Source organism: Ochlerotatus camptorhynchus, unplaced genomic scaffold (assembly GCF_037179485.1).
Source record: "Ochlerotatus camptorhynchus isolate MF236.1 unplaced genomic scaffold, CSIRO-AGI_Acam_v1.1 ptg000087l, whole genome shotgun sequence".
Lineage (NCBI taxonomy): Eukaryota > Metazoa > Arthropoda > Insecta > Diptera > Culicidae > Ochlerotatus > Ochlerotatus camptorhynchus.
In genome coordinates, this window is record NW_027040577.1 from 932,271 (window position 1) to 945,034 (window position 12,764).

Consider the following 12,764-nt stretch of genomic DNA (forward strand, 5'->3'; position numbering starts at 1 on the left):
AGGGCAGGGTTGGCGAGTAAATTACCACAACAGCATGCAACACAAAACACTGTTCCCATTAACACCTCTCATGTGCAAGCTTCCGTGGGACTTCCTCAAATCAATCTACCTGAGTTCGATGGAAATTTCCAAAACTGGCTTCTATTTCTCTACAGAGTTGAACAACATACAGAAGTTCCACTACTTGCGCGCTTCACTCAAGGGTGATGCTTTGAAGCTGATTGATTCCTATTCGATGAGCGAAACTAACTATAGGGTTGCTTGGGATGGTTTGGTCTCACGGTTCTCCAACAACTACCTTCTCCAGAAGCGGCATTTGAATGCGTTGTTTGAGTGTCCAAGAATGAAGAAGGAATCAGCGGCAACATTGCACGATTTCATCGATTGTTTTGAACGGAACACTAAAATTCTGGACCAACTAAGAGAGAACTCGAACGGTTGGGGAGCGATGCTAGTTCACTTAATGGTCTCGAAGCTCGACGAGGTGACTCCGAAGCGGTGGGAGGAGAATGTTACATCTGCAGAGGAGCCATCATTTCCGTCGCTGGTATTGTTTCTCAAGAAGCAAACTTGTATTGTGGATGCAGTTTCTGTGGATCAACATAACTTCGCTCCCATTGGTTCATCGACCAACAATAGTTTCAAATCTTGTCCATCGAAGGTTTCGGTCAGCTCGGCGACCGAAAGGGTTCCTTCGGATTGCTTCGCATGTAGCGATAAACACTGGATCACTCGGTGTCCAACTTTCGCTAAACTTCCGATTGACAAAAGGCTGCAGCTGACCAACGCCAAGCGGCTCTGTAGTAACTGTCTAGGAAGATATCAATCCCAAGTAACAATTCAGCAGCTACTTGGCATCCACTCTGATTTATGATGGTTTTATAACGGGAATAAACAATCCATTTAGTTTATATACAGCATTTCAAAGTGTAAAACATTCCTGGTTAGTAATTCAGCTTATTACTGGTTTAAGAACCTTTTATAGTCTGTCGAGAACCAGAACATTCTCAGGAGGGCTAGTGTGACCATGGACTCCCAATAAGGCCATTACCGGCCAAGATTTGTAAAATCATGAAGTTTGATATGTCGCATGATGGGTTTTGGTTCTTGTTGAGAATTGGCCACTTCCCCGGGGCACCGGAACATTTCCGGGATGCCCAATGTGATCGTGGACCGTCGGTATAGCTGCCATTGGTCCAATTACATCATATGAGAGAAAAAACATGATGTTCATCGTGTGTATACTTATTACAGAACAGTAAAGCCGAATGCCAACCAAAAGTGACCCCAACGGGAACCGGAATAACTCCGGAACCATGTATTGATCCAAATATTTTCAGATAGATTCAAAAACTTCAATAGATTTCCGACAAAATGCAATTTGTTGTGAAGATAAAAATAGAGATATTATGTTTTAAGAGCTAATTGAATTTTGAAATCTATGCAAATTCAGACGTTAGGCACGCAAAGGTTAATGATTTTTCTAGTGAATTCAGCAAGCGGCTAGGGAAAATGGCTTGAAAAAGTTTTTTTTATTGTTGCCAAATAGCTTTTATTGTAGCTTAAATACGGGTTTCAAATGGTTCTCAATACGTTTGTCATACAAAATTTTGCAGTAATTCAATCTTGAAGAGCTTCGAAAATATACCCTTCAGAATCTTCTCCAGGATGGGCCAACTAGACATATCCTAGTCTTAATGAGGTTTTGGTGGATGTATCAATGGCAAAATAGCCTTGACCAGGGTTTTATGAATGTTGTTTTATAGTAGCTTTGTATTACTTCATAAAACCTAAAATGTTACATGGATTTGGCTCGAGATTGTCCTTTCAAATTTCGGTGCAAGACTTGCTCAAAGAAACATCATTCACTGCTCCACCCTGGTTTTCTTGGTTCTGGTTCTGCTCCTACCCTAGCAGTGAATGACAACGAGGATTCACCTGTTCCATCAACATCGGGTGGTGCTTCGAACTCTGGTGATTTTGTTACTAGTTCGGAGGCATCAATTGCAAATAATCTGGCGATGGGACAGCCAAAATCGCACGTGTTTCGGCAAATTATTCGTCAAGGATATTTGGGGAAGGATTCATCTTGCAAGGGCACTTCTGGATTCTGGATCGCAAGCTAACCTGATGTCTGAAAATCTCTGCAAGCTACTCCGGCTACCAAGGGCGGGACATGAAAGTGGAAATTTCTGGTATAGGACGATCACGTAGTCACACAGCTTATGAAGTTTCCGGCTACAATCGTTTCTCGGGTGCAAGATTACTCAATGGCTCTGGATTTTCTGGTTATGGAGCATGTTACCGAGGATCAGCCTTCTGTTTCTCTTCCGTTGACTCAATGGAAGCCTCCTGCTAACATGGCACTAGCTGATCCGGAATTCTTTGCACAGTCGGAATTCACTGGTTGGGTTTTTATTACTTGGGCTGCTTTTTAGTTGGACCTCCGCTAGTTGGGCGGTGACCCAATTTAAAAGCAACTGGATGTCAAAATCTCTTGTCAAATTGAAGTTGACAACCAGACGTCAATTCTTTCTAGGGGTGAGCAAATGCATTTTACATTGCGTATTGTGTTTAATGAATGTTTATTTGAAATTCATACAAAAAAAATAAAAATTGCTCACATTACAGGTTTTGCTTTTGCCACTCAGCTTCAATCAGCTTAGTTCTCAAGGATTTGAGTCGCGTACCCTCCGAAACATCGTTTTCTACGTACTGAATGACCTTGTCAAGTGACTGCAGTACATTAGCGAAATCCTGCTTTGTTGTCGGTTCCTCATCGACTGTCATTAGCCCAGATCTGGATACGTTGCCTGAAGCACTCTCGTCGGTGTCGTTTAGCCACTCTTCTTGCATGCAGACTGATTCATCGAAACCACGGAGAACGCCAGTTACAATCTCAACGTCGGTGTATACCTGACTCGTTCCACATAGCACATTTCCTTCAGAGTCTATAACTTGGTCATTCAACCATCGTTTCACATCACTTTCACTGGTCTGCGTTCCAACCATCTTGTCAACTTCTGCTATGAGCGATTTTATACAATCCGCATCTTCTTGTGTCGGATAGTTCTGTTCGACAACATTTAATTAATCATGAATTAATCCTGGAAACTCGTCAACAAGTTTATTCCACGAGTTTCTTATTGTGGAAGTACTTATTTCTTCCGATGAGCTGGCCAGCCAATCCAAACACATTTTCAATGATAGGTTTTTTAGACGTTGATCGAATGACAAGTGTTCATCTTAAAAGACTAGTTTCAACATGAACTTCCTCTTATATAGCGTCTTGATGGCATTAATTACCGCCTGATCCATCGGTTGGCATTCACTTGTGATGTTGAGTGGAAGATAGATCACCTGAATTAAACCATCTTCACTCTTTAAGTCGCAACCATCATGGTGCGCCGAACAATTGTCCAAAACCAATAGCGCTTTTGGCTCAAGACTTTTTTCTAGACAGAAACTTTCTTACAGCTGGTACAAATTCTTCCTCAAACCATTTTCGGAACAATATGCGTGTCATCCATGATTTTTTCGAGGAATAGTACGAAACTGGAACTCTTTATTTGCCCCGCGTGGGAGATCTCGAGGATTTTCCGATTTTTCGATAAACATCAGCTGGAGTTTAAGGGAACCGACAAGATTAGCACAGGGCCTGAATGTATACCTGGTTCGGTTGAGTTTCTGACCAGAAGCTGCTCTTTCATCCCACAACACTACCGTTTTAGATGCTATAAGCATAATAAAAATTGCCGATTCATCCGCATTGAATAATTGTGACGCACTTATATTCATGTCAAGAATCTTTTGCATCAACACGGGCTTAAATTTAGCATATGCTTCCAGATCAGCAGATGCTTTCTCCCCAGCAGCAGTAGCCATTCGCAAGCCAAAGCGTTCCTTGAATCGACGAGCCCAGCCGTTGGAAGCGAGAAACGTACTTTCCGTGTAGCAATCATGTTCCTGAAATGCTTTGAACAGAGAATCTACTTTTGACCGCATGATATCCGCCGGAACAATGATATTCACTTCCCTTTGCTGCAAAATCCAAATAAACAATGCTTCCTCCATCAACGGGAAATGCTGTTCCTTCAGAGTCCTCCGCTTCTCCGCTCCATATTCTCTATATTTCTCCACTGCAATCTGGATCGCCGTTTTATTTTTGATGAACCTGCTGACAGATGACTTTCCAACTCCATACTTCATGCCGATCTGTTCATGGGACATTCCTCCCGACACTGCCTCTTCAATAATTTTTAATTTGTCCGCCAATGATAGTGTTGTGTTTTTCCGCTTGGAACCCGATCCATATTCCATTGTTGAATGCTGAAGATGAGAGCATTTATTTAAATATTTAACATAACAATAAGTTCAACTTATTGCATACCTGTTTTGAATACGATGTATGTAGTATTGCGCAGAGTATCACGCTTCCAATGAACAAGTACCATTAATTCCGCTTTTCGTAAAATTTACACAACCACAACAAACAATGCGTGCACCCCTCAAGAAATTTCACCCTTCTGTCAGTTGGCCCAACTAACGAATCGAATTCGTTAATTGAACCGAGGTGGTGGCCCAACCAGCGAATTTCGACATATCTGGTCCGATCGATCTGGTTTTGGGTGGTCAGTATTTTTACGACTTCCTCGTACGCGATGGTGGCCGGCTCTAAGTTCGCATATTCGACAGTACGCTTCCAGTATTTGTCAGTACGATGTTCGGATGGGTAGCAACAGGTAATACGAAATCCATGGATGAGGTGACGAACATCACTTGCCATGTAGCGAAGGTAGATTCGTTAGACAAGGCTATTGAGAAATGTTGGACAGTGGAGTAGCTCGAGACTAAAAAACCACGTTCGCAAGAAGAAGAGGACTGTGAAGCACACTTAAAGAATACTGTAAAGCGCGACGGTACTGGCAGGTACATAGTATGTTACCCTAAACGCAGGGAATTTCACAGCATGGTTGGAGAATCGAAACAAGCGGCTTTACGGCGATTTCTTCAAACAGAAAAACGGCTGGACCAGGCCATACCGATTCATTTCATGTGCCCTAGGTCCAAATACTCCAGCATAAAATCCACGTAATGCTTGCGTAGATTGGGGTCACGGTCCAGCCGTTTTTTTTTCTGTTTGAAGAAATCGTCGTAAAGCCGCTTGTTTAGATTTTCCAACCATGCTGTGAAATTCCATGCGTTTAGGGTAACGTAATATGTACCTGCCAGTACCATCACGCTTTACAGTATTCATGAAGTGTGCTGCAAAATCCATTACTGAATTTCAAAGTCATGACAATATTGTTCGCAAATTTTACTCCAGTTTGAATAGCATCAAACACGGAGTTAGATTTCAGCATATCAGTAATCATTTATATTAATTATTTCTGTAAGTCCAAATTTTCAAAATTTCAGTAAGAATTACGTTGGTTAGTATTTTCTACCCGTTGAAATAGCAGCATAGGTAGCTCCATTTACTCGCTGAACATTGTTAGCAGCGAAGGGAGCAGGTATAGATGAAGAATTTGAAACAGGGGTGATATCTGTACCTACGGGTACGCATGTAGAATTTGTTCCCCGCTGACTGTTGTTAACAGCAGATGAATTTGTACCTGCTCTGAAACGTGGAGCGTACCCTACCTGTTGCTTAGAACGAGGTTGTAGGATTGCTTTGCGATACTTACATTCCCAAAAATTGGATTTGTGGTCTTCACCACAATTTGAACATTTAATTTTTTTAGGATCTTCCTTCACAGGAGAGGAGTCGTCCTTTGCGTGAGAGGAACCACCAAAATTCATGCATTTAGCTGGCATGTAGCAATTTTTAGTTTCGTGACCCCATCCCTGGCACTTACGGCACTGGGTGAGGTTTTGGAAATTTATTCCAGTCTTCCTGAAGTATTCCTACTTCACTCGGACATGGAGCATAAGGCTAGCTTTTTCTAAGGCCTTAAGGTTGTTTAGTTCACTAGACTTGAAGTGAACTAAATAAAAATCATTAGAAATCCCGTCGCGGGATTCCGTTTTCAGTTTGATTACTTGAACAGGCTCAACTCAAAGTAATTTAGTCAATTCATCTTTGATCTTAACCAAGGATTCACCAGACAACACAGAACAGACGTTCAGTTTTGGTGTCATAAGTAAAAAAATGGTGTTGCTTCTCAATAAGGTACTTGAGAAGACGTTTGAATCCGTCCAAGGTTTTAGCCAACACACGGCATTCACCCCGATGGCCAATTGGCAGTGAAAACTTGAATTTCACGAAGTTCAGAAGTTCCGTGCGAAGAGCATGGAAATCAAAAGTGGTTATCACAATAGGGGGAATCTTTTCCCTCTTGGCATTAAGCTGGGAAAGTTTACTAGAATCATTTTTGTCATCCGTGAGCAAATCAAATTGTTTGCTGAAATTAATTTCATCACAAGGGGGATCAAGAGATCGCCCTTTTCTTTTGCGCTTAGGCGCCACGGCAGCAGTAAAACTTTTATCCAAATCGACTTTCAAGTAGATTGCTAGAAGAATCAGAAGGATCGAAGAGGAATTTTCCAAATCGATATTCAAGCAAGATTACCTCGGGTAGGGTCCACACAAGGATCGAAGAGGAATAAGAATCGAAGAAGGTAGAAAATGTACAGGTATGCTGAGCACGGAAAAGTGCTGTTAAAATTTGTTGTAGCTTTAGGTAGCAGTAACACTTTCTTCAGTAAAAAGCAAATAGATCCGCACGGCAAGAGAGCACGATGGGGACTGAGAAATGTACACTACTTTTTCGAACTGGGCGGGAACAAACGGCTTTACTTCCCTTTCGAAGGAAGGCGTGATCAGAGATGTTATGCCTCAGAAGATCCCTGCGGCGTCGACAGGGATTGAACACAGGCCTGCTGGGGTGAGAGATAATCACGCCTACCACTGCACCACCGGCACCGCTATCGTCAGGATATTCATCTACCTTAGTCCCAGACACGTAGTACTACGTCAAAAATCTTAATCCGTAAATACTGCCCAATGGCGTTCAAGCATAGCGGCATAGGATTATTCAGTGAATCATCATAATATTAATATAATAAATATATTTAAGAAGAATATGTGATTATTCAATCAATCTTTCTCTGACGTTAAAATTTATATTCGCCATGCATTTTGTACACAGTTAACACTGCTTAAATGTATTAAATAAAGTGAACATTGCTGCACTGAGAGCTGAGCAATTAAATTGAAGATGTTCCGTTTCCGTTTTATAGAAATTTCACTGTAGAGTATGTTTTCCGTGAAGGTTTCTGTTTGGCTGTACTGTACTGTTAAGAGACCGGGTGCGAATAAATGTTTCAATTTTGATCAATACATTCTGTTTTAAGTATTTGCTATGAACCAGCTTTACAGTGTTGTAATGAATCAAGCTTCAATGGCCAGCTCATACTGGTCATTCGTTCATCAATAAAAGGCGGTGCGTTAGAAAAAATAAACGAATCATACCGTATAAACAATTGTGTTATTTTTAACTGCCATTGAATTTTCTAACGAATGCATTTTATTTTCATAGGGAGAAACAAAACCTATACTCACCGAAAATCCTCGTTGCATCAGCACCAAGCATCCTTGCCGCCGTTGCCAACAGCAGTAGCAGTAATCCACACGTGACTATAAATCCCCGGTTGTCCGGACCAGTGGCCGCGGATTTCCACGGCACGGTGCTCATGGTGTCGGGTAGATTATATTGTTGATTTTTCTCCTATTCGTGTGTTATTTTCTCCTCACTTTCGCGGAAACACCTTCTCACTCACAATCACACATACACTTCTGCACAATTGTGATCATCAGCATCCCACTGGGTCACCGGGAAATTAATCCCCAATACCAACAATAACAACCATAGTGACACCATCATCGCCATCGTCGTCACCGTCCTCGTTAGGCTACGGAACACACTGCTGACCACCTACAGAAACCGGTCGTTCCGGAGCCATTGTTTGGCTGCGATGCCGAACTTCACCCACCGCCCGGTTGTGTCTGGTGTCACTTTTGCTGCTGCTACTGCGAATGACACTACTGCTTGCACGGGACAATCTAAATGGTCCATTTTTCCCTGTTTTTACCACTTCACAAGTTCACCTGGGCAGTATTTTTCTTCGCATTCGCAAATCCTCTCTCGGGAGGAAAATGCAACCCAACAATTTCCATCATTACTGGATTTTCCCGGAACTCGAAACAAAGCGCTCACCATCGTCGATGGGATGGACCCTCTCCATTGTTTCCCGTTTTACACACCCACGCGTTGTTGGGCCTGTGTCCCAGCGGTGGTGTATTGTTTCCACATTCGGTTTGTCCCCTGCGTTTCGTTTGTTTACCGATGAGGTGGTCAATTGTACACTGAAAAAAATAAAATTAAAATAAACGGTGCATCAATATTATGTGACTTCCACGCGAGCATAAATATGAATATCATCGCCAGGTTCTCTAGAGCTTCCCAGTATATTTTTCTGTTTCTTTGACTTATATTTTGCCTTCGGAAATGCTTCAATTTTGAGCTGATTTTCCATAGTTCCTGTTGAATTCGGAAAACTTTCTATGGCTAGTTTACCACAACTGAGCACCGAGTGCACTATCTATCCTCCATTGAGTTGGATTCAAACTGCAGGAGCAAAAAATCCCTTACGACCAGTTGCAGGAATAGTATAAAAGAGTACAGATAAGAGAAACTTACAAAAAGCGGAAAATCTACGAAACAAAAGGGGAATTTACTTTCTGTTATTTCATTGGTGGCGCCGCTGACACGGTGGATGTACATATTCTCAACGGATATAGTTAGCACTAATCGTGGTTTGTTGGCTAACACTGGGCCAATTTTTCCCGAAATCTATCTACACCGTATCCAATATATTCTCATAGAAATTCAAACTGTATTTTTTCACATCAGTATAACAGATTTGATTAGTAATTGTATTAACTGAAAGGCAATATCATATTGATTAATATTATGTTTTTGCATAACTCTGTATTCAACCCGTTTGAACGTTTATCAAATGCATCACAGATGCCACGCACCACTTCCATAAGCATTTCGCCCCATATTCGTTTGGTTATAGATTTGAGTTGGATCAAATTTAATCCCCTGTGCTCGTTTAACTTCGACAGTATTAATGACCACATGAAATAATCCAAGGGATTCAGATCTGGGGAACTGGGAGACGATTTATCGTTGGTCAAAAAGTTGGTCAAATTATCTCTGCATCACCTCTGAATGAGCTTGTTGTGTTAGAGGGCATTCCATCCTATATTAACACATAATGATGTTTTCCAATCATTACTAACACACTTGGTTTGATAACTTCCTCGAAAAATTCCTTTTCAGAACATACAGCGTTAACTTTAATGTATTTTGCCGCACTTGCATATTCTTCCAGAAACCATCACTGGAGCGGTCCATTGGAACGGTGGAATATTGCAGTCACTCTGTGCGCAACGGTACCAGACCACCCGTCAACAGCAAACGCTGACGATACCATGTAGAACTAACGGTTAAATGATAACGTCACCGGACAACGTCAAGTGAGAAGTCGTCAGCTTGAGTTGTCAGTTATCAATTTCTTTATCATTGTTATGCAACTACCAAGATCAACACAGAACATACAACACCTTAAAAGTTAGTAATTGTTAAAAGTTGGACTATAAATTTGTTAATTATTACTGTAATTGTAAGTACACTTTGCTTTAAAATAAACACAAAATACGAATTGAAACATATCATTCAAGAACTCAACGAATAAGCATAAACTATTGTTACGACAGATGAATAATTGTTTACGAAGTGGATTAAAATTGTAAGTAACCTAAAATGTGCTAAAAACATGCGTTGGAACTAAAAAATAATAAAATTACAGCTAAAAGCTAACTCTAAACAAACAAACATACGAGTTTGCCTTTAAGAGGTCCGAACGACTTCATCGTCTCCGTAACAAACTTTTAAAATTTTATTTCTAAAGTTAAATTTGTGCATCGAAAGGTTTCGAAGAACATAACCATGCAAGAACCGGGACCCGTGCCAATAAGTAATGCTGACTCATCCCAGCCTCACTGCATTATATGTAACCAGCTGGATGATGCGGATCGGAAAATGGTCCAGTGTGACGGATGCGAACGCTGGTACCATTTCATGTATGCCGGTGTCAACGACTATATTGAAGATGAGAACCGAAGCTTTATGTGCACGGCATGCGCTCTCCCTAACTCGGCCAGAACCGTAGTGTCGACGTCCGCCAGCGCTCGAGAAGCGAGGTTGCAACTTGAAATGCAATGCTTGGCAGAGGAGAAACGGCTACAGCAAAAAATTAAAGGGTTGTGTCCTAGACACGACCGCAGTATGACGTAGAACCACACAAAATTGATGATTTCATGCATTTTTGACTATTATACTTTATCTTAAAATTTTCAAGTATTTCAATGTTTTGGTTATGGTTGACTCAAAACAATTTACACATTTTTCTTGACAAATATCCATGTGAAATTCCACATGATTTTCATTTGACCACACATAAACAGAATCCACTCAGAAGTACACATGAAATTTACACGCAAATGAATAGTATGTGTGGTCACGCATGGTTTTTATATGTACAAGTTTGAAAGTTTTGGTGTGGGAAGAAATTAAGGGAAAAACTTATGATTTTACTAATGATTGTGATTTGTTTCAAATTTATTTCCCGGAAAAAAGAGATCGCCAAAGTCTATGTCTTTGTCGGGTTATTGTTGAGGGGTGGGGGGATAGGAAAGGTTATTGATGAATGGGGGGGGGAGAGATTGTTGTGAAGGGGGGAGGGAGAGGGGTTAATGTGAAAGGCGGAGAGGGTTTACTAATTACTATTCCTCATTGCGGTCACGCCGTGATCCACCTTTAGCCGCTGATTTGGTCCTGCTTACTGCAGGACCAAGTGCCACGCCGTCCGAAGCGACAATAAGCAAAAGCATTTTTTTTTGCCATTTAAATGATCTTTATTTCTTGTGATTGTGTGGTTTACATGTATGAATTTTTCAAGTGACACAGATGCGTCTTTTCAACTTTAGTACATTTGAGATTTTAATTATTATTTACAGTTCCTAGTCCTATCAGGCCTATTTTAAAGTATGACCACCTTGGTGGGATTGGTTTGATTTGAATTGGAAAAAGGAGACTACTTATAATTACTATTTACAACTACAACTAACCTACAACGACTATGTACACCTAACCTTCTATATACAAATTGCTTATCAAAGCATGTTCTGATAAATTATATTTTTGTGCAAATTTAGTCTTAATTTCGTTAATTTTGGAATCTATTTTGGCAATGCCTGCCTTTTCATGTAAATTTGTTATTCTAGTGTCGAAAGGACGATCAAGAACCATCCTCAGCACTCTATTCTGAGCGACCTGAATTTTGTTCCTGTGAGTCTGTGCACATGATTCCCACACCGGAGCTGCGTAGAGGATCGCAGGTGCTACGATTTGTAGCTTGTATATAAGTCCGTCGTGCCAGACATTGTCAAACGCCTTTTCGATGTCTAACAAGGCCATGGCTGTGGACTTGGATACAGCTTTGTTACTTCGGATGTTATTCATCACCCGCACTAGCTGATGATTGGTGGAATGCCCCTTACGGAACCCGAACTGTTCCGGAAGAAGAATGTCATGTTCCTCCACAAACTTGTTCAGTCGGCTGAGGATCAATTTTTCGAACAGCTTGCTCAGCGCTGAGAGCAGGCTAATCGGTCTGTAGCTTGACGCTAGTGAAGGGTCTTTCCCAGGTTTGCGGATCGGGATGATTTTTGCCACCTTCCAGATGCTTGGAAAGTAGTGCAGCTCCAAGCATCTGTTGAGGATGGCAGCCAGCAGCGAGTGGACCCTCGGGCTGAGATTTTTCAACTCTAGGTTGAATATTCCGTCAAACCCGGGAGCCTTCATGTTCGTACTGTGTTTCAGCGCTGAGCAAATTTGTTCCTCTGTAATCCGTTCTTCTGGAGGGACGGCACAAGGGGAGGCATCTAACGTCTGGACGCACTGCACAACCTGGTTCTCGAGTGGACTTGGGATTGTAGAGCCAAGCAAATGCGACTGGGCAATGTGCTCCCCAATTGCATTGGCCTTCTCTTCGTTGGTGATAAGCCGTTCGTCATTGACTCTAAGTGGTGGAATGGGCTTGGGGTGAGACTTCAGCACCTTGGCAACCTTCCAGAATGGTCTGGAACGGTCGTCCAGGTTCTGAACGAGCCGCCCGAAACTCTCGTTCCGGATTGAGACCATTCTGGAAGCGATCTGCCGATTCAGATCGACCATTTCGTATTTACGCTGCAGATCCCCAGTCCGCTGAAACTGGCGTCTACGAACATTTCTGAGCCGAATCAAGAGTTTGGTGTGGGAATCAATTGCTTGAAACTTACCCCTCACAGGAACTCGTCGAACGCACTCTTCGTCAGCCACGGATATGGCTTGATGGAGACCCTCCAGGGCCCGGTCGATGTCCTCCACTGTGTCGAGCGGTGGGTTGTCGTCGATGTGGCGGTCGACCACGCGTCGAAACTGGACCCAGTTGACTCGATGGTAGTCCTTCCGCTGGCACGGTGCAGGGGCCACGTTGTAGCCCAGCTCGGTCAGCACCGGTTGGTGGTCCGAACTCAGGTCGTTGACGGCAACCGGCTTGGCTAATCTGGTGTTTGCCAAGAACAGGTCCAGCGTCGATGGGTTGCCCGTCGGTGATGTGAAGGTTGGTTCGTCCGGAAACCAGACGGAATA

At 42.2% G+C, this 12,764-nt stretch overlaps 1 protein-coding gene across 1 annotated transcript in view; it reads right to left on the reverse strand.

The window, feature by feature from the left end:
- The window catches only part of Ptp99A (Protein tyrosine phosphatase 99A), a 482,762-nt gene that overhangs the window by 455,677 nt on the left and 14,321 nt on the right, over nucleotides 1-12,764 (reverse strand). The window contains exon 2 of the mRNA XM_065218483.1: nucleotides 7,565-8,368. Within this exon, the coding sequence (XP_065074555.1) occupies nucleotides 7,565-7,697 (133 nt within the window). The 5' untranslated portion in view covers nucleotides 7,698-8,368. The remainder of the gene's footprint in view (nucleotides 1-7,564; nucleotides 8,369-12,764) is intronic.